General features: G+C 37.6%; 1 protein-coding gene across 4 annotated transcripts in view; it reads left to right on the top strand.

The window, feature by feature from the left end:
• The first annotated feature begins 1,323 nt into the window (after positions 1-1,323).
• Positions 1,324-26,836, top strand: part of LOC140768925 (probable thimet oligopeptidase) — a 57,432-nt gene continuing 31,919 nt past the window's right edge. Inside the window, exons 1-6 of one of the 4 annotated variants that reach the window (XM_073109404.1) lie at positions 1,324-1,552; positions 3,812-3,933; positions 4,687-4,850; positions 8,545-8,635; positions 20,665-20,844; positions 26,311-26,388. In XM_073109404.1, coding sequence (XP_072965505.1) covers positions 1,417-1,552; positions 3,812-3,933; positions 4,687-4,850; positions 8,545-8,635; positions 20,665-20,844; positions 26,311-26,388 — 771 coding nt within the window. In that variant the 5' untranslated portion in view covers positions 1,324-1,416. Of the gene's footprint in view, positions 1,553-3,811; positions 3,934-4,686; positions 4,851-8,536; positions 8,636-20,664; positions 20,845-26,310; positions 26,389-26,836 lie in introns of those variants that run through there. The other 3 variants (XM_073109402.1, XM_073109401.1, XM_073109405.1) reach the window with 3 other exon arrangements.

The raw sequence follows: 26,836 nt of genomic DNA, 5'->3' as shown, positions 1-26,836 counted from the left end.
TGCTACCCTCACATTAGAATGAGGATTACTAGGACTAGTAGTAGAGATATTGAAGCTACCCGAAGGGAATCAGGTACATTAAGTTTTTCATGTCTCAATTCTAAAGGCTAGGATTAGACTATAATTAATCATAGGGACAAATTTGTTGAAGCCTATTGAAGATCTTGAGATGGATAAGCCAATGGGAGTCTTAGCCAAGCGACGACGTCAATAGGATGGGCATGAAGATGAAGGTTATAGTGGAGTGGCGTGGATAGTCGACCGACGAGGCAACGTGGGAGATAGAGGTTGACTTGATGAACCAATTTTTCTACTTTGCACCTTGAGGACAGAGTGAGGGAAGCTTGGTAGGTTGTTGTGCTTCATGATTATGATACGGATTGGACTTGACTAACTCGCATTGAACTAGATCATTTTATGTTTAAAGAATAAGGATTTCTGGTTGGGATGCTCGAATGTAAGGAATGGTCATTTGAAAGATGCGTTCGAACACTTGCATAGGTTCACACATACAGAGGCACTGTTTTGGCCGTTTGGATGATTTTGTGAGGCTGTTCGAACACCCGACGGTTTTGGATATATAATAGCTACTTTGGGATTATTGAATATTTGGGCATTTATTTTGCATCTAGGCTTGAGGCAACCTTCTCTTTCATCCTCTCTCTCCCCCTCTCTCTCCATTGGTATCCGCATTAAGCTTTCTTCCACAGTTGAGGCTACCCTTCCGTCGCTTCTCGCTGCTCACTTCAGTGACTAATTCCACCTGGAAGCCCCCTTCTCTCCTATTACCTTAATCAAAATACTATCCCATCCACCACAGCTAGTTTCCACTTTCATATCTCTAACCCTAATGGTATTATTATTTTTCACCATCCACGTCCATCCTACCACCCCCAACTTTTAGTCTAGCAAATTTTGCCAGAATATTAACGTCAATAGTCTAGCAAATTTTGCTATTCTAAACCGGTGTTATAAGGGATGGATCAATCCTCTAGTTAACTTTTATTCTAACATGACTTCTATGAAATAAATTAGTCTAGGAACTATTTTTTGTGAAAAAATTTAAATAATTTATTTTGGTAAATAAAGTTGGGAGATGCTGGATTGGTCAAAAAACTCCACATTCGGGAACCACTAACGGAGCATCACCTGATCATCACGAATCTCGATGTTTAGCCATCATTGTCCGTTTGGGCGGGCTGAGCTCGTCTTTTAGTTTTACCTCCCCCATAATCGCTCATCGTAATCTAACCGTTAACGAAACAAAGCAACGGCCGATCCCCATCCATCCCCTTCTCTCTTGTTCTAATCGTCTCACAGCCGGTGCCCTTCAAACCCCTCCTTGTCCTTTTCGCCCTTCTTCCATCCATTTACATCTCTCTCCCTCTCTCTCTAAAACCTGAAGTTGCGGGGAAAATGGCGAAGGGGAAGAGAGAGAGGAGGATACTTGCCTTCACGGGGGCTGCTGCGCTCGTTGCGGTCGGCCTAAATCTTCTTATCTCAGCCATCAATGCCCAAAAAGAGAGGAAGGCGAAGAAGAAGAAGAAGAGAGGTAATCCGGAAGTGCTTTAGATTTTCCAGTTGGATGTTGTTCTGCCATATTATTGTAACCAAACGTTGTGTATTTTCCTCATGTTTGCGATTCTTGATGAGGAGAATTTTGAGTAACACGGAAGTGCGAGAGTGTCACTGCTCCAAAATTCCGATTTCGAGTTCTGATTGTTGTTTTGTTGCGGTAACCTGTTTTTGGATGAGGAGTAGATCACGTTTCTATCTTCATGGAGAAAGAATGATGATTTTTAGGTCATAAGGACCGTTTGTGGACATGGAGAATTGATTTCCATGTCTCTGTTCTGGCATTACCTTTTGAAATATAGCTTTTTGGTGAATGGAGATAAAATTAATAGCTGCTATAAAATTATCAAAATCCATTAATCATTTTAGCAGGAATTGTGAAAGAATGACTCTTACTATGACTTGGATAGATATAGGAATGTGTGAGAAACTTCTTATTTCTTATTTCCAACATGAAAGAAATTTAGAGAATGCAACCAGGGAGGGAGGATATTAGAATGTATGCACTTATATTTGATTTTGTTACACAATACCTGTATATTGGTACAATTTGGAACAATTAACTAGTGATTAAATTCAGAAGATCTGTATTAGTTCATAATATCGTATCTAATGCTTTAGCTTATCAGGTCAGCCTTTGTGGGGATTCATGGAATGGGAAACAATTTAATATATTCAAATACAATTTAATATATTCAAATATACTAGTTGATGCACACTAGGTTGTTGATGTTATACTCTGACACCAATTGATATGGACCAAGATGCTTGGATTTTTCTAGAGAAGGACAAAGTTTAAAAGAGACTATTGATCAAATCTATAAGCATGACATTGAAATACCAAACAGGCACTACCAAACAATCAATACATATCAGTATGTCATCAGGACATATCAATTCAGATGAAACTTTTTTTCACTTTCTATGTTTGAGAACAGAATATAAGTGTTCATATATTAGAGTAACAAGGATCAGCCGAATAGTAAGGCTAAAAAAGTAGTCCTAATCTGATCAAAATTATGCAGTACTTGGACAACAAGACCAAGACTTTCATATTCAAGCTGGACAAAGGTAGTCCAAATCGTGACTGAATACTTGGACAACAGGAGTAAGGCTTCATATTCAATTTGGGCATTAGAGGTAGTGATTTCTTTTAGTAAGATTTCTCAAATCAGATCAAGAAGAAGTAGATGTACAACAACATTGGACCTCCAAGTGGAAGTAGATGACGAAGAAAACTAGGCCGCGCTCGAATGACCAAAATTACTTTATGAATGAATAAAATCAAGTCTCACGGAATCTCAGATTTTGCAAAGTTCCACGATTGCATTCGAATGACCAAAATTACTTCTTTGTATGTGTAAATGCGCTGCAAACTTTTTAAGGTGCGTTCGAATGCCTGCAATTGCGCTGCGAATGTTCTGGCTTAAATACTTTAAATCTTGAAAATCTTTCAAACTAAATCTTATGAAAACTTGTATATATGCTCATATACATTTACAAATATACTTAGAATATTTTGTACATACTTGCCAATATTAAAAATCTAATACTAAACATTTGGGTTAAAGGACCTATTACTTGATCCAAAGTCAAAACCAGCAAACTTGCTAGTTACCACCTTGAACAATGAGTTTTGCCCTTGGTTTTAAATCAACTTCATCCAAAACTTCAAAAATGAGGTCTCTGTGCTCTAAATTTTAGAAAAATTTAGTATTTTCTAAAGCCCTACATGTGAGAGGATGCATGGATGTAAGATTTTTTGTAATGAGTTGATACTTAAATTTAACCCTTTAGGCCAAAGGCCAAAGGACATCAAATTGAAAGAATGAATAGGAGACAAGAAACAAGATCAATACGTAGAGAAAATCATTGGAGCTCATGTGTATACTTTGCCTTGCCAAGAAACTTTTGGAGGGTTCGACCTACATTTTGCTAGATATCCCTTAATCTTTGGCATGGACATATTGTTAAATGTCTTCTTTTGAGACTAGTGTCAGATTAGCAATTTTAGAGGAGGACCTTCATATTTGTGCTATAGTCGTACAATGCAACGCTTACTTAAAGTTGGGATGAACTCTGTTGTCACTGGTCTTACTTTTTCTTTTCTTTGCGCTATACTATTCCTTTTTTTGTTGATTTTTCTAGTGGCAACCTTAATCTTTTGCATTATTTTTTTGTAGAATAGTTATGTACTATATATACCATGCTGATTTATTCTCTCAAATGATGACAGATCTTCCTGGTTCAAGTGTCCGCATCAATCTCTCTGCATCTGAGATTAACAGATTAACTGATGACATCATTGCTAAATCCAAGGAAACATATGATTTAGTTGCTTCACTTCCCCTTGCAAAAGTACGTTAGTTTAACTACTCAGTTATATCTATCTGACTATTATATGCATCATTAGATGAAAAACCTTTTGTAGTATGTGAAAGTTATTCTTTTTTTTGTTTGCTTTGTTAAATAAAATCTAATTGCAATTGTAAATGATTTATTTATCTTGATATTCCTTTATTTCCTTCTTGTGCCAAACAAGGAAGTTCCTATGAGAATAGATCTGTGGCATAGTGCCACCTATGTGTCATACTACCGTGACACATCTGGAATAGTTTCCGATATGTTAAGACTTAGTACTATGATTCTTTTTTTCTGCATCAGATTATTACTTTATGAAATATCGAAAGAGCATCATCTGCACTAGTCTCCAAGCCCTTCTGAACAGATCAAAATTCTCAACCTCATTTATTACTTTTCTCTCTCTTCAAATCCCATAGTTTTCTGGTACACTTATGGACATATTGTCAATGGACAGTCAGCACAGGTTGAAAACATATCTTCCAGTGATTTATCGACACTGATACTCCTGGCCACAAATACTGATGTGTGCCTCTAGGAATTGAACAAGTTGTAAGATTTGCTTGTTTTCTCTCCTGCATTGTTGTTCATAAAATTTATTCACGGACTGTGGTGGCTTTAATTGGATCAGAATGTTTCTTCTTGCACTTAAGACCTGTTTGCCTAACATTGGTACCCATTTTTTTTTTTCATTGCTGGTTATTAAAAGTTGTTTCTAAGTACTCATTCTTCAAGCAATATTTTGTGCAGGCTAGCTATTCAAATGTAATATCATCTTTGGGAGAATTAGAAGCTCATCAATTTCCTTTGATTCAATCTTGTGTTTTTCCAAGAATGGTGTCTACATCTGATGATGTTCAAAGAGCTAGTTCTGAAGCAGAGAAGCGATTAGATTCTCACTTCCTGATGTGCAGGTGCAGCATTTAACTTCTTTTGTATTTTGGGCTGCCTTTGTGCATAGCTAACTTATTACCATGCTCAACAATGGCCATGCCAGTGGTGGCACGACACCTGGTACGAGTTGTGCTAGTGGCACACCTTCATGCTGAGCCGTGCTAATCGACATGGGTGCATGTCAACCCGTGTTGATATGGAACCTAATTTTTAAAACTTTTTTCTATTTTCATCAATCATCATCAATCAACTTTAATGTTATTCTTATGGTGGCAAATGAAGTCATCATCATCATCAATATGATTGAAGATTTTTTATAATATTTAACGCAATATTCTCGTGTTATTTTTTTGCCAGTAAATAAAATCTTTGATTCTTTTCGTTATTCTATGTTCAACTAGATATTATTTTTAATTATTAAGTTATTATCAATTGGTATTATGTTTTGAATAGTATTATGTTTTGAATGTTATTATGTGCTTAATTATATTATAGAGTATTTAATTATATTATGGAGTATTCAATATTTATATTATTTTTAATGAATATATTTAATCATATTATGTGTTGAATAGTATTTATATTTGACTATTGCTATATATATATATAATAAAATAAGTTATTTATAAGAATAATCTAAAGATAAAAAATTATAATGTAGGTTTTAATACATATATTCAAACCAAAAATTAAAGATTGACGTCCTGAATACACAAAAATATCTTTAAATATCTTAAATTTTTTTATTAAAATTATATTAAAGGCATGATATTGGCATGTAAAGGCGTGTTACTAGCATGCAAGGGCGTACCGACCGGCACGCCCCGTGCCAATAGTGACACAACATGACATCATTGACCATGCTATCTACTATTTGAAGTTTTGAACTAAGCAATTCAGAACACTGATCACCAATATAATAGAGTTGTATTATTGGAAAAATTTGCATATAACAACCTATATTATGGGTGATTCTTTTCCAGTTCTCACCTGCATTTTCACTATTTACAAATTACATCCAGTCTTCTCCATAAAATGAACAAAGAGCATCCTAGATTATATTAAGTTAACACTGTTCTTGTTAGTGGCATAAATAGGGAATATTCTGTTATATTAGGTTGGTTTTTAACATTGTAGTTAAGTTCTGTTAAAGCATCTTCATTTAAAGCTTATACTCCATGGTTAATCTCTATTGGAGACCTAATGATAAGGTGTTTTCTTGTCATTTTAGAGTAAATGTAGGGTACTTTTTGCAAATAGCCAATACAAGATTGGGACCACAAATTTACTTATTCTAGTGTTATATGCCTATTTCCCTCTTTTATATTTAATTCTCCTACATTTTTTCTCCTCTAATTTGTTTCCTGAATGCAAATTGCTTGATGATACCTTCACTCTATTTCAACTTATCAAACTAAGTAGGAAAAACAAATAGGATGGATGGTTTGGCTTTCTTGCTAACTTAATTGGGTTTTCCCAGTGTCCTTTTACTGACATTGACATGGACTGAGGAGAGTAAGAAGAGAACTAGAGCTTTTATTGACATGTGAAACATCAAGAATGTGTCTACTGTCCACCCTGCCCTGCTTGTTGGATATTCATTCCTCCTTGCCAATTAAAGTGGTTCCCATCAAATAATCTTGCTCTAATCAATCCGGTGTTTCCTCCTTCCCAATTAATAGTAGCAACTAGTACTGTTCCTCTTCCTAGAACCTGGTGATTGATCAATCTAATAAGAAATAATGAAAGATAAGAGAAGTGAATGAATATCTTTCTGGTAAGCCATCCAATATCATTTTCTATTCTTTTTACAAAACCTTCTGAGTTTTTCCTCAAAGCTGGCTGTATTGCCTCTTTTAGGCAATACTAATTACTGCCAGAGAAAAAAAAACTGAGCTTGTTCAATAGTCTTGTAACCAAAGAAAGGAATCATTAAAAGTTGAAAACCCTTGACTTTTGCCTAAGGGGATATGCATGCTAATCATGTCACAATCCAAAATCGGTTCACGCTTGAGATACACGAAGCCTTACTAATACTTTCTAAGTGTACAATGGCAAGAATAAATAAACAAAGAGAATCTGCTTTATTTAATTTAAACTAATTACAATGAAAATAAAACAATGTCATTATCATTGTCTCTAAACGAAATTAAATTAACAATTAATCTAAAACATAAGACCAAAAGAACGGGAAGGTAAATAGGTAGGTTCTAAGTGGAGGTAGGTACTCGATGCATCTCATTCAATTGCCATGCTGACCATTACCTGAAATAATAAAAGAGTGAAAAAGAAATTCATGAGCTAGCAACTATAGCTCAGTGAATGGAATCCATTTGAAAATTAAATAATTCTAAAATTTTATAGTGTTAAATAAAATCCAAGTTCAACGATATAAATGATAATTTTCAACATGCATACTCTTAAAATAATGACAATGATAACAATAGAGAGTCATAACTTGTAACCTTGCACAGTTTTAATATATTAACATTTTTTCAATGTTTATAATGTCATTTGTCTCAATGGGTCTCTACCCTATGGATCCATATCAATTAGAAGTCACCTTGAGATGACGCTCGGGTCTTTTCTTTATAGTTGATCCAGTTAGGATCATCGGGAGGTGTTACTATGTGATTAATCACCCTATCTTTTTCACTAATCATTGAAAGAGGTTAGAATCATCTCAAGAAGTTTCTAATCTATCTTGGAACTGTTTTCTAATCCTGCCAGAGTCCCTTACGAAAGTAACTGTAGTGATCTGATATATGACTTTTTTCTGGATTTTCAAATAGACTTTAGTCACCACGAAAAGCTGCAAATGATCTATATCGAGACTGTTCTCTAAGTCATATGAATACTAGTTTTATTTTTTTTCCACTAAAATTTATAATTTGCACAAAGTATAGTGATGCACTGAGTATAATAATTAAATGCACACTAAAAATATAATAAATAAATTTGCACATAAAAATAAAATAAATAAATTTGCACACAATAAATTATATGATCTGATAAAAGTACGAAATATAATATAAATAAATATGTGAGTGAACTCACTCACTTGAGTCTAGGCAAGACACCTGAAATCTCTAATCTCTAGCTCATGTGCTAAAATTCACCACCAAGGAGTTACGTGGTGGGTTTTGATTGCTCTGGCGGCACTTCGGCAGTTCGATTCCACGGCGACGACAACGTTGGTAAGGAAGAAAGAAAAAGAAGATAGGGAAGAGAAAAAAGGGAGGGGGGCTAAGGTAAATCCAACAGAGAGGGCTTTGGAGTTTAATTTATAGAAAAAAAATCCAATTCAAAATAGATTTGGATTTTGTTGAAAAAATTGCGGTGGCTCCTCACGTGCTGGTGAGGGAGAGAGAGAAGGGTGCGCATGTGCGCTCCAAGAAAGTTTGTTCTTTTTTTTTTTCAGTTCTCACAAGTCAGCAATGGCAGCTATTATGACTTTGCATGTATCTTATGATGGAAGCACAATAGGTTTTAGACTACGTAAAATTGACCTTTTGTGGCTCTTTAATTCTGTTTTAGAAGTTTCAAATTTCCCGAGTATTCTTAGTGGAAGCTTGGACATCTTTCTGCAAATAAGCTTTTCTTTAGCATCAAAATTTAAATTGTAAAGTAGTTGCTTGTTTCTTTTCTAATTCTTTTAGTTCATTTTGATTGCATATGTAATATAAGTCTTATTATTTTCTGCAAGATGATCAGAAAGCGTGAGGATGTGTATCGTGTCGTTAAGGCGTTCATTGATAGAGGGGAACGGCTTGGCCCTGAAGGAAAACAATATGCCCAATGCTTGGTATAGGATTTCTCTAATATTCACCTTGATACATATCATTTTTTCTATTTATGTTGGTATATATTGTTTTCATACACTATCTTAGTCATGAAATATGAGTAAGTTACCTATTTATTTTAACAAGAGAATGCAGTTGTAAACATTTTGATACTGTATCCCTCCTTTTGATTTAATGTTGTGGATCTCAGTATTTCTCCTATAGCTTTTGGAAACATTGCGTCTTTTGTGCAAATGAGAAGCTTTGTTTAAAGAGTCTTTTATGCTTATAGCTCCATATGTATTCCAGTTTTATTAGAGAATTCATTATAAAACTCTAGGAACCTAGTTTTGCCATTCCGAGAAGAAAAAAATCTGTGATACAGTTTCTAGAAGAAATGTGTCTTCTGCATGTTGTTTTAATACATTGGTGATGTGCAAAAATGGATATAGTCAACTAATTTATTTGGATCATATTTTATTTAGCTATTTTTTTGAGTTTTATATATTCTTGTGACTTTAAGTGTGCCTGATTTAGGATTGATTTAATGCACTTTGTACTAATTAATGTTTTGTTTTGTTGCGATCATTTCCTTTTTAAGATTTAATGTAAAATTTGAGTTTATCCCTTATCAAATTAAGACGGTTGAGGTCTTTCCTTTATGTGAGGTGTCGAGGGCTGTGAATCTTTCTGATTTGAGTCCTAGTACCAACCATTAGAGTCTAGATACCAATCATTCCTTTTTTTCTTCTCATGATGCGTCAATGGAGTCTTAGATTTCATTTTGCGTTACTTATCATTAGTTGAAGTTGACTAAAATTGGGGAAGTCAATTTAAATGGAAAAGAAAATGAAAATCTATGTGTCATAATAAATGAAATACTTGAGGATTTAGATCTTATAGATGTAGGCTTTATTTGTCGGTCTCATACAAAATGTTTGGTATTAAAGCTAGCATTCCTTGACAAAATGGCCTATATGTGAAGCATGTCTGTGCACGCAACAGGGAACCTTTTCTGGTGTGGGAGCCTTCTACCAGTGGCACGCCTCTACTAGTTGAAGCTCCACCGCTAGAGGTGACCACCTCGACACTGGAGGTGCACCAATTGCTGGTATGGGCTGTTGCCATAGCTAAGGAGATGAGGACTAGAAAAGTCTTCGAGCGAACCATAGAGCATATGATGGTCCTCGTTGCAAGGAATTTGGGGTGGCAGCTAATAGTATCCACACTACCCGTTGCACCACCGCAAGGAGCTACAGTTGCAGCCATGGTCGCGGCGCCTCAGGAAAGCACGCGCCCCTATGATAGGACCCAAGCCACCCCCTAGGGCATGATGCCTAAAGATCCACATCGCTCGGTCCCAGCTTATACGACAAATTGAGAGCGGCCATTAAAATCCTAGCGTGTAGCATGGCTAAGGTTCACTTTGAACCAGCTAAGCCATGGGTCCAACTAAGGGCTCCCTAATAAGGGTGGCAATCGGGTCGGGTTAAGCGGGTCCGGGTCGGGTCAACTTTACCCTAACACGAACATGACCCGATTAATAAACAGGTTTTATTTATTAGATATGAACATGACCCGATTATTAAACGGATAACACGACATGACTCGTTTAACCCTTTTAATAAACATGTGTTAATACAACACAGTAACACAACCCGTCTAACCTGTTTAATAAACGGGTTGTGTTAACACCAGACGATAACACAACCCGTCTAACCTGATTACCCTATATAAAATTTAAAATTTATTCTATATAAATAACGTGTTTAACAAAAAAATTAACCTATTTTCATCATAAAACTCATTTCAAACATAAAAATTACAATTCTATTAATTTTAGCTAGATACCAAGCACAAAGAAGAGCAGCCACCGCTTCAGGAGGAGCGTCGACGACAGCCACAGGGAGGAGCGTCGACGACAACCACCGGGAGGAGTTGCTAGATCTAAAGTTGACGGGGAGAAAGGAACAGAGCTCCTAGCTATGCGATTAACACGACCTCATTCTTGAACTCATCGCTGCCTTGAGCTGAAGTTTTTGAGTCTTTTCACAGCCATGTATTCTCCCTCCCTTAGTTGACCCTGTAATCACTAGCACACAACTATTTACAATTTGTCTTATTTATTCAGATATTAGTCTTTATGATGCTAAACAAAGGAAGTAATGACCTTGTAAATTGGGCGAAATCCACCCTCTCCAAGCTTATTGTCTACCGAGAAGTAGTTGGTGGCGGCTTATATAACGAGGCGGAGGCAGCAGACGGAGGCGGGCGAATTTTTTCCCCCCTTTCGTTGAGGCGGTCGGAGAGGAGTGGAGAGTGGAGAGGTGGTGTTAGGGTAGATGTAATTAGATCTAGGGTTTTAGTTTATATATATATTAAACGGGTTAGCGGGTTGACCCGATCCGACCCGACCTGTATGCTTAAACGGGTTAGTATAAACCCGAATACGACCCGATTATTAAACGGGTTAGGCGGGTTGACTCGTTTATGACCCGAATCCAATTATACTAAACCCAAACCCGATTAAGGGTCAGGTTATCGTGTTGGAGTATCGTGTCGGGTCAAATTTGTCATCCCTACTCCCTAGGCCACATGCAAACCAACTGTGCCTCCACCGAACTTGGAGGGTGAGATGGAGGGTACGTGGATTGGTGGACCCGAGCTATGACCTTAGACCGATCCAGCTATACCTTGGTTTGAGTTCAGACCAGTAGGGGCGTAACACCCTAACCCTAACCTGTGGGGACTTGACCCACCAAAGGGACTATGGGGTCATCAAGGATGCGGACCAGGTGAATTGCATTAGAACTGGGCACTAGGAAACTGAGACGATGGACTGATCTAAGGGGTTTAGATCTCTAACGCGCGACTCGAGTTCCCCAAGTACTCGAGAGGAGACTCATTGGATTGATTGCATCAGGTAGAGCAACTCGTTAGCTACAATGGGACTCCATCGCACTAGTAGGTCTAGCTAGCCTCCTTCCCTCTTGAATAGGAGGCGATTTGGTGGTTTTGAACTGTGAGCCAGGTTTGGTTAGCGAGATGGGCTGATTTCGCTGCAACCATGTGTACTCGGTTCAATCCCATCGAGTACGAAGACTTTCAGGAGGCCTTATCACAAGTCTACCAGTGGACCACGGTTTGAGTCTACCAAGCTGAGTTCAAACGTATCTCGGATCAGACTTAAGGCTGGACAGACTCACAGCTGTACAACCTATTCATCGGAGGACTCAAGTCTGACGTTCGAGTGAAGGTGAAGGCCATGAAGCTGTCGATCCTTCTCAGGGCCTTATGTGCTGCCATGATGGAGGAGAAGCTCAAGCATCTCTAAGGATTATATTGAAGCTTTGGCTCGGTTTTGCAAGGGAGAGCTGCTAGCATGAGCATCCTAGTTGGGGCGGTGGTTCTCAGGCCAAGCCTCGGGATTGGGCTTCCAATCAAGCCGCAACCTATTTCCCATGCACCACCCTAAGCACCCCTAACCGAGGGGGAGGGTTTGCGTGGTGGGAATCGCAGGAGGCGCACCCCGACGGAGGTGGTTGATAGGAGGGCCAAGGGCCTCTACTTCTAGTGTGACGAGCAGTTTACACCTAGCCACAAATGCAAGTGGCCCTCAGCCATCATATTCCTCGAGCCGAAAGAAAAAGACGAGGTGGAAGCTTGGAACGGAGGAGACATGGAGCTTCCTACGAACCAGGTCTGGGATGAGGTTTAAACCGAGTTGAGCCTGCATGTGTGCTCGGGCTCGAGCGTATCTCGCACCCTACAGATGGAAGCTCAGGCCAAGGAGGGTCAAATCGAAATCCTGATTGACTTGGGCAGCACACAATTAAATGGAGTTAAAAATTGGTGCGATGGCTCGAGCTAATTATGAATCCAATGGCTCTATTTGTTATGGTGATTGGGGATGAAACGGACTTACGAGTCAGTGGAAGATGTGAAGCAGTCAGGGTCTAGATCCAAAGCTGGGAGTTCAGCTCAACCTGTACCTGTTCGTATTCAAGAAGGCGGACACTTAGGGTCCAATGGGTGCAAGGACTTGGCCCAATCACATTTGATTTCAGGGCACTCTGGATGGAGTTCAAGTCTGAAGGCAAGATGGTTTGGCTTGAAGGAATGAACCAGCGGAATCGAACCACCTACCAGATCCCAAGCGAATTATCGCGAGCAGGCCGTCAAGGGACTTAGACACACTCAAGCGCAAACCCAGTAATACTTGGTTAGGACTAGCTTGAACATGCCCTCGCACTTAGCCGAGGAGGACAAAATTGAGCGCAGGAAGGAGTAGCCAACCCGCCTAGAAACATCAAAGATGATTTAGCCCAACCAACCCAAACTAGAACTAGATTGGATTGGGCCTACTGCACCGTGCTAATCCAAGGAAGCAGCGGCCAGAACTCAAGTGGTGCGAGTTGGACATGAGTCGAACCTAGAAGTGAAGCGAGCAAGTGGAACTAGAACTGAAATTTGAGAGTGCGGTGTGATGCCTCATTGAAAGTTTAATTGAAATGACAGTGGCCAAGGCATCAGCAACATAAATGGTTAAGCTGGATTCGAGAGACGCTACGGTAATTTGGTAGCTCAATCTTATCCACTACTGGAATTGTCTCAAGTTTATCTACTATTGGACAGATAAGGACAAAGGATGATACCTCTTCGATCTTATCCTTTCTCTTTTAAATATTTAGGAAAAATATTTGTTAGAGTAACTTAGTTGCTAAGTTTTTTTTCCTATATAAAGGTTTAAACCCATTACTTGTATTCTATCTAAAGTTTAAGTAAATAAAAAGAAGTGAGACTTTATCAAGATAACTTTTCTCTAAGTGTTAGTAAAAACTTTTTTACTTTCTTACTTCTATACTGACTTTAGTTTGAGGCTTACCTCTTGCGAAGAAGTTGGAGCACCAGTTTTGTTCCAAAAGAAAAGCGACGGAACCTTGCGACTATGCATCAACTATCGGGTTAAAATTCTCAACAAAGTGACGATCAAGAATAAGTACCTAATACTGCTAATTACGGACTTGTTCGATCAACTTGGTGCAACAAAGTTCTTCACCAAGCTGGACTTGAGGTTGGGTTACTACCAAGTGCGCATCATGAAAGGCAAGGAGGCCAAGACAATGTGCGTAACTCGGTGTCGTGTTTACGAATTTCTTGTTATGCCTTTTAGACTAACAAATGTTCCTGTTACCTTTTGCACCTTGATGAACAAGCTTTTTCACCCCTTTCTTGGCCGCTTTGGTGTCATCTACCTCGACGACATTGTTATTTATAACTAGACTCCAGAAAAGCACATTGAGCACCTACAATCTGTCTTCGACATCTTGAAGGAGAACCAGCTGTATGTGAAGCCAGAGATGTGTTCTTTTGCGCAAGGAGAAGTTTACTTCTTGGGGCATTAGATCAGTGATGGCGGTCTTAGGATGGACAAGGCAAAGATACAAGCAATCCTTGAGTGGGGGACACCAAAACCAACGATAAATTTGTGATCTTTTCTTGGACTTGCGAATTACTATTGTCGGTTCATCGAAGGGTAATCAGCCCATGCAGCCCCCTTAGATGGATTTGCTAAAGAAGAACCTCCTATGGTGCTGGATCGAACGATGCGAGGAGGCATTCGCTCGGCTGAGAAAGACTATGATGGAAGAACAAGTGTTGTGGTTGCCCGACACGTCTAAGCCCTTTGAGGTACATACCAACACCTCAGATTTTGCCATTGGTGGTGTTCTAGTGCAGGAAGGCCACCCTATTGCCTATGAAAGTCGAAAGCTGAACGATATTGAACGCTACTACATCATTCAAGAAAAGGAGATGACTGCGGAGGTGCATTGTTTGCAGACATTGCGTCATTACTCGTTGGGATCGGAGATGGTTGTGCGAACGGACAACGTTGTGATGAGCTATTTTCAAACCCAAAAGAAGCTATCCCCAAAGCAAGCACGATGGCAAGATTTTATCGCCGAATTCGATATGCGACTTGATTACAAAAAGCGGGCAAAAAGAAACAAATGGCCGATGCCTTGAGTCGAAGAGTGGAGCTAGTAGCGGTGTGCCAACTCCAAGGAGACCTTCTCAATCACATTCGTGTTGGCATGAGCAAAGATCCAATGGCGAAGGTGCTATTTGGGCTCGCTATGGAGGGCAAAACACAACAGTTTTGGCTCAACGACGGGTTGGTTTACACCAAAGGACAGAGAATATACATTCCTAAATGAGGGAACTTGTAAAGAGACGTCATGAAGAAATGCCGCGACACCAAATGGGCAGGACATTTTGGGCAAAAAAAGATGTTGGCTGTCACGACCCGAAATAGGAATCATGACCGGCCATGCACCTCAATATGCTTGAGATATACGAAGCCTTATTAATACTTCCTAAATGTACGATGGCAAAAAAATAAATAAACGAAGATCTGCTTTATAAAATTTAAACTAATTGTAATAATTATAAAAGAATATTATTGTTTTTGAGTCTCTAAACGAAATAAATTTTACTTCTAATCTAAAGCATAAAATCTAAAAGAGCGAAAAAGTAAATAGGTGGATCCTAAGTGGAGGTAAAGTTCGGGTACGTCTCGCTTAGTCGCTACGCTGACTATTATCTGAGATAGATAAATAAAAATAAATAAAATAAATCCATGAGCTAACAACTATAGCTCAGTGAGTGGAATTCACTTGAAAACCAAATAAATTCTAAATTATATTAATGTTGAATAAAATTAAACTAAAATCAACCTTGCACAGTTTCAACATGTTAACATCTTTTCAATATTTATACTGTCATATGTCTCAATAGGTCTATACCCTGTGGATCCACATCAACTAGAAGTCACATTGAGATGACGCTCGGGACTTTTCTTTATACCTGATGCGGTTAGGGTCATCAGATGGTATCACTATGTGATCAACACACTCTGTCTTTTCCACTAACCGTTGAGAGAAGTTAGAGTCACCTAGGAAATTTCTCATTCATCATAGGATTGTTCTCTAACCCGGCCAGAGTCACCTAAGAAAGTCACCGCAGTGATCTGATTTAGGACTTTCCCTTAGACTTTCATATAGACTTGAGTCACCACGGAAAACCGCAAGCGATTTATATCGGGACTGTTCTCTGAGTCGTACTAATACTAGTCTTATTTTTCTTTTCACTAAAATTTAATATTTGCACAAGGTATGGTGATGCACTGAGTATAATGATTAAATGCACATAGAAAATGTAACAATTAAATTTTGCACGTAAGGATGAAATAAATAAATTTGCACATAGAAAATTTATATGGCCTGACAAGGTACGAAATGTAATAAAAATAAATATATGAGTGAACTCACTCACCTGAGTCTAGGCAAGACAATTGAATCTCAAATCCCTAGCTCACGTGCTAAAAATCACCACTTTTAATAATAAATAACAATAATATTTTTAAATAAAAAAGATATTAAAATATTTTCTATAATTTAACTTAAAAATTAATAATTTGGGCCAAAATAAGCCCAAATTAGTTGGGCTGGGCTATAGTTGGCCCGCAGCCTACCCAACCAACACTTAAATGGATTGGGCCTTAGGCCCAATCCAATTAAACTAATAGAATTGGGTCGGGTCCCTTGGATTCGGATCCAACTCGACCTGAATCCAAAAACATAAAAGGAGAAAGCCAGACTCGGGTTGCTCGAGTCTGCCTTCTCCAAATCTAAGGGAATCGAAGGGTGAGAGAGAGAGAGAGAGAGAGTCCATCGACGACCGCTGCCGTCGGCAGTCGCTAGCCACACCCTAAGCTCCCCACCACAATCGTGGCCACAGCAACCACACGAGGTGGAGGAGAAGTTGTCGACGATGACCAACACTTCTAACTCATGGTCGACGGTGAATTGAGCCACGAGGGCTCTTCTAGAAGGCAACCATGGCGCCACGTCAATGATAGAAGGCAACCATGGCGCAAGGCCGACGACTTGGAGCTCTTGAGCACGAGCAGCAGTAGCCCGAAGCCGTCGGTCAGCCTAATTTGCCGATGAAGCCGCAAAACCCAATTTAGGTATTTTCATTTTACCTTATTAAACTTTAATTAAAATTGAGGGATGGGAGAGGGCTTGCCAAGGAGTCACGTGGTGGTCTCCGATGGCTTCGACGGCACTCAGGCAAGCTGATTCCACTACGTGACTCCGACGGTGAGGGGGAAAGAAGAAAACGAAGGAGGAGAGAAAAGAAAGAAGGGGGTTGAGGGGGTTAAGGAGTGAGAGAGAGAATTATGGTTTAATTTATAGATTAAAAGAAAATCCAAATCTAATCTAATTCGGATTAGGTGAGATTTCCGCTACGCCTCGTCGCGTGTTGGAGAAGGAGATGGGAGGGGGTTGCACGTGCAGAGCACGTGCACCCTCCTCTCTCAAACTTTCTTTTTTCCTACTTTTTTTTTTTCCTATGGTTCTCACATTGGCACTATTGGAAGCTGCCTACGTTTGGCCTCAAATGCACGGCGACATCGAAGGTTATGTAAAGACTTGTCTTGTTTGCCAACAAGACAAGGTGGAGCACCAACGACCAGTGGGTCTTTTGGAGCCCTTACCTGTGCCAAATCATCTATGGGAGAGTGTCTCCATCGACTTTATCTCAGCTCTACCCAAAGTTAGAGGTAGAGGCTTAGTTATGGTGATAGTCGATTGCTTCTCCAAATATGGGACGATCGTTGCATCACCAACAGACTACACTATGGAGGAAGCCGCTCACTTCTTCGTCACCAACATTGTGAAGCTTTGGGGCATCCTTGGATCAATCGTTAGTGATAGAGATCCAAGGTTCACGGGCAAATTTTGGATTGAAGTCTTCAAGATCCTTGGGATTGACTTGCGGTTTTCCACTAGCCTTTATCTGCAAGCCAACGGGCAAACCGAGTGCATCAATGCCCTGTTTGAAGAGTGCCTTATGTGAGTGCCAACCAACGAGATTGGGTGTATCACCCTGATATGGCCTAATTTTGCTACAATATGCAACGGAGTGAGGCGTCGCATACTAGCCCTTTCGAGCTTGCAACGGGACGACAACCACTTGCTCCACGTACTATCGTTGTAGGAGAAGCCTATTGCAGCTCAAATGCCACTCAATTCATCATTGATCTGAAAGAGAAGAATGACCTTGCAAAGGCCTTCTTAAAGAAAGTTGCACGGAGGATGAAGAAGTGGGCTGATGCCAAGCGAAGGCATCTAGAGTTCAAAGTGGGCAATCAAGTTCTTGTCAAACTTCAATCGTACCAGTTCAAGGCCTTTCGCAAGGTCCACAAGGGGCTCATTCGTTGATACAAAAAGTCATTTGTAGTTGCCAAGAAAGTAGGCAAAGTGGCCTACAAATTGGAGTTAACACAAGATCTCAAAATCCTCCCGGTCTTCCATATCGGTTGTCTCAAGCCTTACCAATAAAGACTTAGAAGATTGCAACTGCGAAGTGTCACGGCATGCCCCAGCAACGATGACATTTGCTCTTGACAAAGAAGTTGAAGCCATCTTTGACTCTCGAGCGATGCGATGTCAAAGAGTCCTATTGACCATTGAATACTTAATGCGTTGGAAAGGATTGGTATGCGGTGAAGCAAGTTGGGAAAGGATGGACTTGCTAGGATAATACAAAAGCTTCATCGCAGATTTTTAGAATCGTTGTGTAGCCAGGATGACTGCGCATTAGGTGGGGGAGAATATGACGTCTCATCGAAATTTTGGTTGAAATTATAATACCAAAGGCATCAGTAACACAAATGGCTAAGCTGGATCTGAGAGACACTACGGTAATTAGGCAACTCTATTTTTTCCATTACTGGACAGGTCTAAAGCTTATTCACTGTTGGATAGATAAGATAGATAAGGGCAAAGGATGACACCTCTTCGATCTTATCTTTTTCCTTCTAAGTATCTATGAAAGATATTTGTTAGGATAACTTAGTAGCTAAGTTTTATTTCCTATATAAGGGCTTAAACCCACTAATATTTTATCTAAAATTTGAGTAAATGAAAAAAAAATGAGACTTTATCAAGATAACTTATCTCTAAGTGTTAGTAAAGATTGTCTCACTTTCTTATTTTTGTATTGAATTTAGTTCAAGACTTCATCTTGCAAAGAAATTGGAGTGCTGCGCGAACTTGCCAAAATGCTGAAAAATGTTAAGTCCACGACAACGGGCTTGGGCCAAACCTTAGTGCGAGCCAACCCGATCAAATGCTTGGGGATGGGAAAATGACTAGAGTTTGCTGGGGAAGGATCCTTTTATAAAAATGGGGCCTTTCGCTCTCATATCGGCAGAGAGTTAGGGAGGCTGATGTTGAAAATCGCGCCTTTTTCGCAACTCAAGTTACTAATTTGTCCCTTGAAAGTAGGTGACTCAAGTTAGGCTAAGGATTTGGTCACTAGCGAGAATACCCCATTGTCGACGGCTCCTAAGGTCACCACTTCATCAAAGAGGCTCAGAGAGGTACAATTGCTGGAGGTCGACAGTTTCTCCCAACTTGAGTTACCAACGACACCTGCCAGAAGATTGGTAGCTCAAGCTAGGAAGAACCATTGATCGCCGGAGCCAAGGTCGATGAGCAACAAGAGACTAGGAAGGTTCATCAGCTTGGGACCGATGGTTTGTCCCAGCTTGAATTACTAGCTACAACTACTGGAAAGCTGGTAGTTCAAGTCGGGATGAGCTATTAGTTGCCGATGTTTATACCGAAGAATGGCAAGGAGAAAACGGTTGGAGATTAGCGGCTTCCTTTCGGCGGTACCTTGTGAAAAAGGTGATGGAAGTGTGGTGGATTGTTATAGTCTGATCCAAGCCAAGCCGGAGTAAGGAACTGGGAACATCGGGTTCAAACCGAGAAGATTTGCTGGTTTACAATCAGGACCCCAAGTTTTATTTTATTAGTTTTTGGTTAATGTTAGTTAGTCCATTGTAAGCCCATTAGACCTAAGAGTCTAACCTTTATTTTGTACTTGATTGTTTTAGGAGTTAGTTGGATTTGATCTCATCAAGCAAGGGGTCGACCGAGTTGAGTCTATTGAGTCAAGTCGACTGTGGTGTGCACCCTATTGGACAATCATTGATGAATGATATTATTTTTCTTGGATTAGGAGTAATTGCTAATTAACTTCATCACCAACCCTAGCTCACCACCATCAACCACCACATTTCCTCCTTCCAAGCGTGGCCACCCTTTCGATCAACCGAGAGCCCTAGCCATGCCCCTATCCTATGATGGTCGGACCTACCAAGGGACCATTACACTAGATTTGGGGCTAAATTTCAGCAACAGCTAAATCTTGGTGAAGACACTTCTTTCCAATGTGTTATTTTAAGTTAGTGAAATATGTAAAAATTAAGGAACAAATAAATGAAATTGATACTCACTGAAATTTATATCTTGAATAAGAGGATGGTGGTGCCACTTGAAGAGAGAAGTTGTGTTCTGCCAATTTATGCATGTAACATCTGATTCTTGCAAAGCCTTAGTCTAGTATAGGTTTTAAGACATTTGTACCTTTATATTGCACTTTCTTTTTTTACTCTTGCAATAGTTTCAGACTTCATATGTTAATGGAAATATATTGGCTTTACACTCTTTGGCTTGAACCTGATGCCTTGACTTATTGCAAGACTAAATGGCTTGTCTTATGCCTCTGCATTTTCATCTGTTTGTATCAACACTGCCTTTATTCTATGGGAAGTTTAAAGCAACTGGAACAAGTACATTGGATTCTACGTCTTACAAAGGCAAAGTGGAACCAATTACTTGATAATCTCAAATGTTATGATCATATTTCATGCTTTTAATTTTTTAATCTGCAGCGCTAATAAACTAGATTTACTTTTTAATATTAATTCACTGCTGTGCAAGTTGATGTGATCGATATCTGTTTGATGTTCTATTTCATGTTAGTCTAATTTATTCTTCATGCTTCTAGTTATTAGATTGGTCTAATTTATATCATTAGTTTAATCTCCAAAAAAATGATCACTGGAAGATATTAGATTGATCTTTATATTTTCTTTTTTGTCATATAGTAACTCCTCTTTGTCCAGTGACAGGTTAGAGAATTTGAACGCCATGGTGCGAGACTTACTCCAAACAAGAGAAATGAAATGGAGAATTTGAAATCTCAAATTGATGAACTAAGTTTGAAATACATTCAGAACCTTAATGATGGTTCTAAATTTATTCTTTTCAGTGAGCAAGAACTAGCTGGAATGCCTCTTGAATTCCTTTTGGTGAGTTCCCAAATTCCTAGTTCGTTGCATGGAAGTTTATATTTATTTCATTTTCATGGATGTGCAAATCCTCTATAGATGGATAAGAGTTGCTCTACAAAATATATGGTGACATAAATTAACTGTCTTTTAGATGCCTGTAAGGTCTTATGTTTTTTATCTTTTGGGTTATTATATGTATATATAGGCACTATCCACACTAGTGGTGTTGTCCATAAGGAGCACCATAAGTTCTTCTATCTATAAGATTCTGACTATTAGTTTATTTCCCTTAATTCCAAGTCATAAATAGATTGAGCAATCCATTCTCTTGAAAAGATTGGTCACGTACATTGTTTGCCTCCAGTCTGTCTCTTATAGTAGTTGTTGAGTTATCCACTGCAAACAAGGGAGGTTTGACATTGCATTAGTAAAAAAAAATATTAAAAAATAAAATTCAACACTAATTAAAGTGATTTTACTAAAAGTATGATAAACTATAAGCCAGTCAATGCATGCAGGTCTCATTTGTGGCCATTGGATCAACGGGCAATACTCGACGCCGATTCCCATAAGTGTGGCCCTTGAGAAGTTTATTAACCAGTAGGTCATCCCTAATTAGACCCTTATCAAAAGCTTAAGAACTCGTTCTAGTATATTAGTTGAACAACATAGAGTATTGACCAACTCTTGGCTTACTGTATTAGTTGTTATATCTTAGTGCTCTAATATATATATATATATATATGCTGGCAATAAATGCCAATATATGATTTTCTAGTTTTCTAGAAGTACTTTTGGTATCATTATATGGACATAGCTTCATCATGCCTTCTTTCACGAAGGCTTGATAGTAACTTTTGCATCTGATGTGCCCAACTATTTTAGTGAAATCTGGCTTGCAATTGATTCTCGTTGTTCTAAGTAACCTTGTGTTTGATCTCTTCCCCCTTAAAAATTTATTATTTCATGTTAAGTTTGTTTAATCTGTGCATTATATTGATTTATTTATCTTCATACAATATTTTAAAAAGCGATCGCGGGTGGTGGACGGTCACTCCACTGCCTAATGCCTAGGCGGAAGATGAGCGACAAGATGGGTAACAAGGCAGTCTAGCATTTTTTATATGAAATAAAAAGCATATATAATATAGATATGTAATATACATTATATACTTATATGTAAGTGTAACAAAAAATTTAATAGTGCACTAAATCAAAATACTAAATAGCATAATCACAATTCACAACCATAATAATAATTAACAAGTTAACAGCTATAATATCCACAAGAAATAATAGAAATACATAATCAAAGATTCAAAATTATCAAAACCGTATGTTCCTAGTAACAAGTTTGCAAGCATAACAAATAATATGATCAAAAATATTAAAACCATAACAAATAACATAGGATCAAAATTATCAAGTTCATAACTATAATCTAAAGGCTTTCTTCTAATGTTCTTCACAATCTATTGGTGGAGTTTTGTCTACCAAAAGATTATCATCGGAATCATCAAACTCTAGCGCAATATCATTCTCGTCGTTTGTTTTTTCATCCGTTTCAATTAATTGCTCATCTAGAGAAGTGAAAAGAGTGCTACTAGTAGTAGCTTTAGTAGATCTAGTGCTCCTTGATTTTAAATATTTTTCGGCTCGTGATGTTTCTGTCACTATCTCCTATATTAATCCTTCACCTAGAGAGATATCTTGGTTTATATGATTATTATCCAACTATTCACTTGTATTATTTCTTTTTTTTGAAGTGATTGGATTCTTCTCTTTTGCTATCTTTCGAACATTTACTTTTACATTAAATTGTATGTAAACAAGATCATTCAATCTCTCTTCACTTTTAATCTATTTTTCTTCTTTGAATGAATTTGAAATCAAAGACTAAATCGATTTGATAATAAAATTCATCAATTTAGCTTAGTGACAATGATTAATGATATATTACCTATTTAAAGGAGCTCTAATTCCTTTCACATTCTAAGGAGTTATATGTTAAATTAAGTTGCCATTTTAAGTAGGGGGCACCGACTCTATATGCACTCTACCAATGAGCTATAACTATAAAAATTAAAAAGTAAGACATTTTTAATTACATATGCTAATTAATAATTATTACTTGAGTTGAATTTATCACCATTAACTTCTCTGGTTAATCTTGCAAGTGGTCTTCTAAAATTTCCAGTGGCATTTTTATATACTTTTATCTTCACATTCGAAATGTGAATTTGAATGGCTTATTGAGGATAGTAGAATAAACCATTTTTTCTTTCGCAGTTTTTGACCATTTGCAACTTAAAAATTTATTGAAAGTAAATATAAGGCTTAATTTCTTCTCCACAAGATTCTACAATGTAAGAAATGAAGTGGCAAATTCTGTAACCTCGGGTCTCATGATCTTCCTTTTTTGTACAAATTGATGTATCAAACTTAATGTTTTATGATATCCATAAATAAAGATAGTGACTTCCCTCTTACGTTCAATTGAACTTTTAATCGTTCCTTTGATATTATCTCTAATATCAAATCTATACAGTTAGCGGCATAAGATATCCAGTATATATGTAGATATTTTTGCTTTAGCAACTATACAGTTGCTAAATTAGCAGCAACATTATCAGTCATAACTTGAAATACATTTTTCTCTCTCACTTTCTTGATACCCTCAACAATGATATTATAGATGTATTCACTAGTATGTTAAACTTTAGAATAATCAACTAAACGTAGAAAATTAATCCCCAGCTCACAATTTATATGTAAATTTATAATGCTTCTTTCTTTTCGATCTGTCCAAGTGTCTGTCAAAATAGAGCACTCATTTTTCTTTCATGCATCTCTATATCATTTGTTTAAGCTACTTCTTCAAAAGTGACTTATGTATCTCATGCATAGATGCCGGCTTGAACCTCAAACCATAATGACTAATTGCTTTCATCATTACATGAAATGATTTATTAGTAATAGCATTAAAAGGAATGCCACACTTATAAATCCAGTGAGCTAAGTACATTAGCACTCTATCTCTTTGTTCTTTTGCAAAAGTATATTTTATACTTGTTTATACTATCTTCCCTCAATCTTTAATTGCAACTTCTAGATCAATAGAGGTGTATTTGTCTAAAGGACCTCTACTCAGTTTTTTATTCTCAACATCTAAAATAACTGAATCTTTCTTTTCTCCAAATAAGTTTACTTCTGCCCTTACTTTTACTTCCTCTTTTGATTTATTTTTCTGTCTCTTTGTTTCCCTCTAGATGCTCTTTACTAACCTTTTTTGCCTCATCATTAGATTTTGGACAATGAGCAACATCATCTTTAACATGAGCAATATGCTTCTTAAATCTACTAATTCCTCTTTTAGTGACCTTCCCACAAAATCTGCATTTTACCGTATTGGCATTATTTTATTTGGAATATATCCATATTACCACTTTTTGGATCATTGGTGCCAACATGCGCAAAAAATTTAAATGAAGTTGATCCAGCCACAAACGGTATTTGAGAGAAATGAGTGGTTATATCTGACTATCTGTAATGAAATTAGCTGAAAAACAAATATAATTGATAATTCACATTTCAAATTTAAAAACAGTAATTAATTATTGTTTTACTTCCTCAAGTAAAATCTAAAAAGTAAAAACTAACAAGTAAAGACATTAATCAATAACTAATTACTGATTATTGATTAACAAATTAAGTGATTTTTAATTAACAAATTAAGTTACTGATTAAGAAAAAATTAACAGATTAGCAACCAACATTCAATCGATTAAGTGTTTACTGATTAACAATTAACAAATTAAGAAAGAAATGTAAAAAGCAATTCAACAGATTAACAGATAATTACTGATTTACTTCAATTAATTTCTTTAACAGATAATTACTTCAATTAATACTTCAACAGATACTGACCAACTTCAATTAGGAAATAAGAAGTTAAGAACTAACCGATTAAGACAGAAATGATCAATTGAAAATAAAAATTAAATAAATCTTTTAGTGTGAGAGACTAAGAGAGTGAGAGAGAGAGAGACTAAGATTGAGTGAAAGAGAGAGGGAGAGAGTAGTGGAGTACCGTCCGTTGTCGGGGAGATCGAGAGAGAGTGGGAGAGATCATCGCTCGCTGGCGACTTCGCTGTGGGAGAGACTACTGGTCGTCACCTTCACTGCCGCCGGCAGTGGAAGACGTTTTTTTAGGGTTTGTTGGTGTGCTATAGAGAGAGATAGAGAGCAGCGAGCAAGAGAGAGGAGTGGTCTTGTAGTTTTATTTTTATTTTTATATAGGTTAGTAATTAAACCAGACCCACTAAAAAACCTGACCCGCTAAACTATCCGCTCAAATTATTGGCACGCCGAAGTGCCGGTCCGCCTTGTCGGGCTGCCTGGCTTGCCTAGCACTATTTAGCACCTAGGTGGTCCGCCAAGGCATCCCCCCTCTATTCGCCGGCGCATTTCTGCTTAGCAGCATGGCTAGTGCGCTGCCTTGCTTTGGCGCCACCTTTTTCCGCATTCGATACACTGCCTCCATATTGTGAAACTTCCATTGGATGAACAGCAAGAGAAGGATATGGATAACTTGCAAGAGCTCAGACACCAATTTCTTCTTTTTGACGCTTTCTAGGTTTCCTTTTCCCTACTGTTCCCTTTATCTGTCTCAATAATCATGACTAGATAAAACTTATTCGAAATTCTATCTGGGATTCTGCACACTTTTAGTTTTTTGGGTTGCCTCAATGATAATTATTCCTGCATCATTTTCTCTTGTACTGACTTCTTTCCTATTTTTATTGTTTGTCTCTACACAATTTATGAGATATGTTAACAAATTTTGGTAGTTCACGTGAAGTGATTGTAGCATGATATGACTGTGGAAGAATGTAATTGAGTCAACATCAGAGCCTGATAAATTCTAATCAATAATTCTATAGTTACTAGATTATTGAAACTTATTACTTTAATATGTAATCTGCTAACTCTTTAAGTGGAACTGTCTTCTGTCCTCTGTATACTTAATTCTCTTTCCTATTTCAAGGGAATTGATGTTAGAAATTTTGTCAAACAGTGAAAGGCATGGTAAATCTATATTGATGGTTGCAAGTCTGGTCTGGCATACTAACCAAGTTTAATTTGTTTAAAACTGAGATCGTTAGGTCTATTAGACAGATATGACCTTGATGGAATACTTTTTCTTTTGACCAGATTAGATTAGCATGTGCGCAAATGCATACTGCCTGGAAAGAAATTATAAATTTATAAAGTTTATGTACTCCCTATGTTCTAAAAATTTGCGAATTGATGTTTTGATCTGTTAACATCTACTCCTTGTCATTCAAGATGTAGTTCTGCATGCTGTTACTGTGATCACCTTTTAATTTCTAATTCCAGTTAATTCATCTGTACTCTTTGCTTGTTATTTTTCTGTCTTGTGATTTTTACTCAGGAGGGGAAATATTAAATTGTGTTATTCAGAATTTAGAAAAAACCGGTGGAAAACTGAAGGTTCTATTGACAAGTTTCCATGTCACTCCAATTCTCGAGTATTGCAAGGTGAGTTTTATATTTTTCATGTCATGCATTCCCAATTTCCAGTATTAATCCATTGGATTTTGTTATTCTCGTTTTTCTCTTGTTTTTTTCTTCAAATTAACTGTATTTTAACATTTTGTAGCATAAGATATTAAAATTGAAATGTTATATTTTTTGCATGAAAAGTAATTTTGCTGCATTGTGTATTTATTATTGTTTCTGACACCTATTGGGATCTCCAATCTCTAACTTGTTTTGGCACATCACCTTCCTTTTGCCCTGGAAGGTAATCTAGTTCTTTTCTTTTGTAGGACAATGCTTGGTTACTCCCTTATAGGAAATTTAAAGTACTAATGTATCTTCAGAAAATATCTTTGTAAACACTATATCTTCGTCATTCTGAGAATGTTTCTTAAAAATATTCCAATTATGTTCAGATCATCATCATGCTGAGAATTTATGCTCAAAA

Source organism: Typha angustifolia, chromosome 10 (assembly GCF_048772165.1).
Source record: "Typha angustifolia cultivar Huaian chromosome 10, ASM4877216v1, whole genome shotgun sequence".
NCBI lineage: Eukaryota > Viridiplantae > Streptophyta > Magnoliopsida > Poales > Typhaceae > Typha > Typha angustifolia.
The sequence above is the reverse complement of the archived record's forward strand: the minus strand, read 5'-3'. Positions and strand labels throughout refer to the sequence as shown.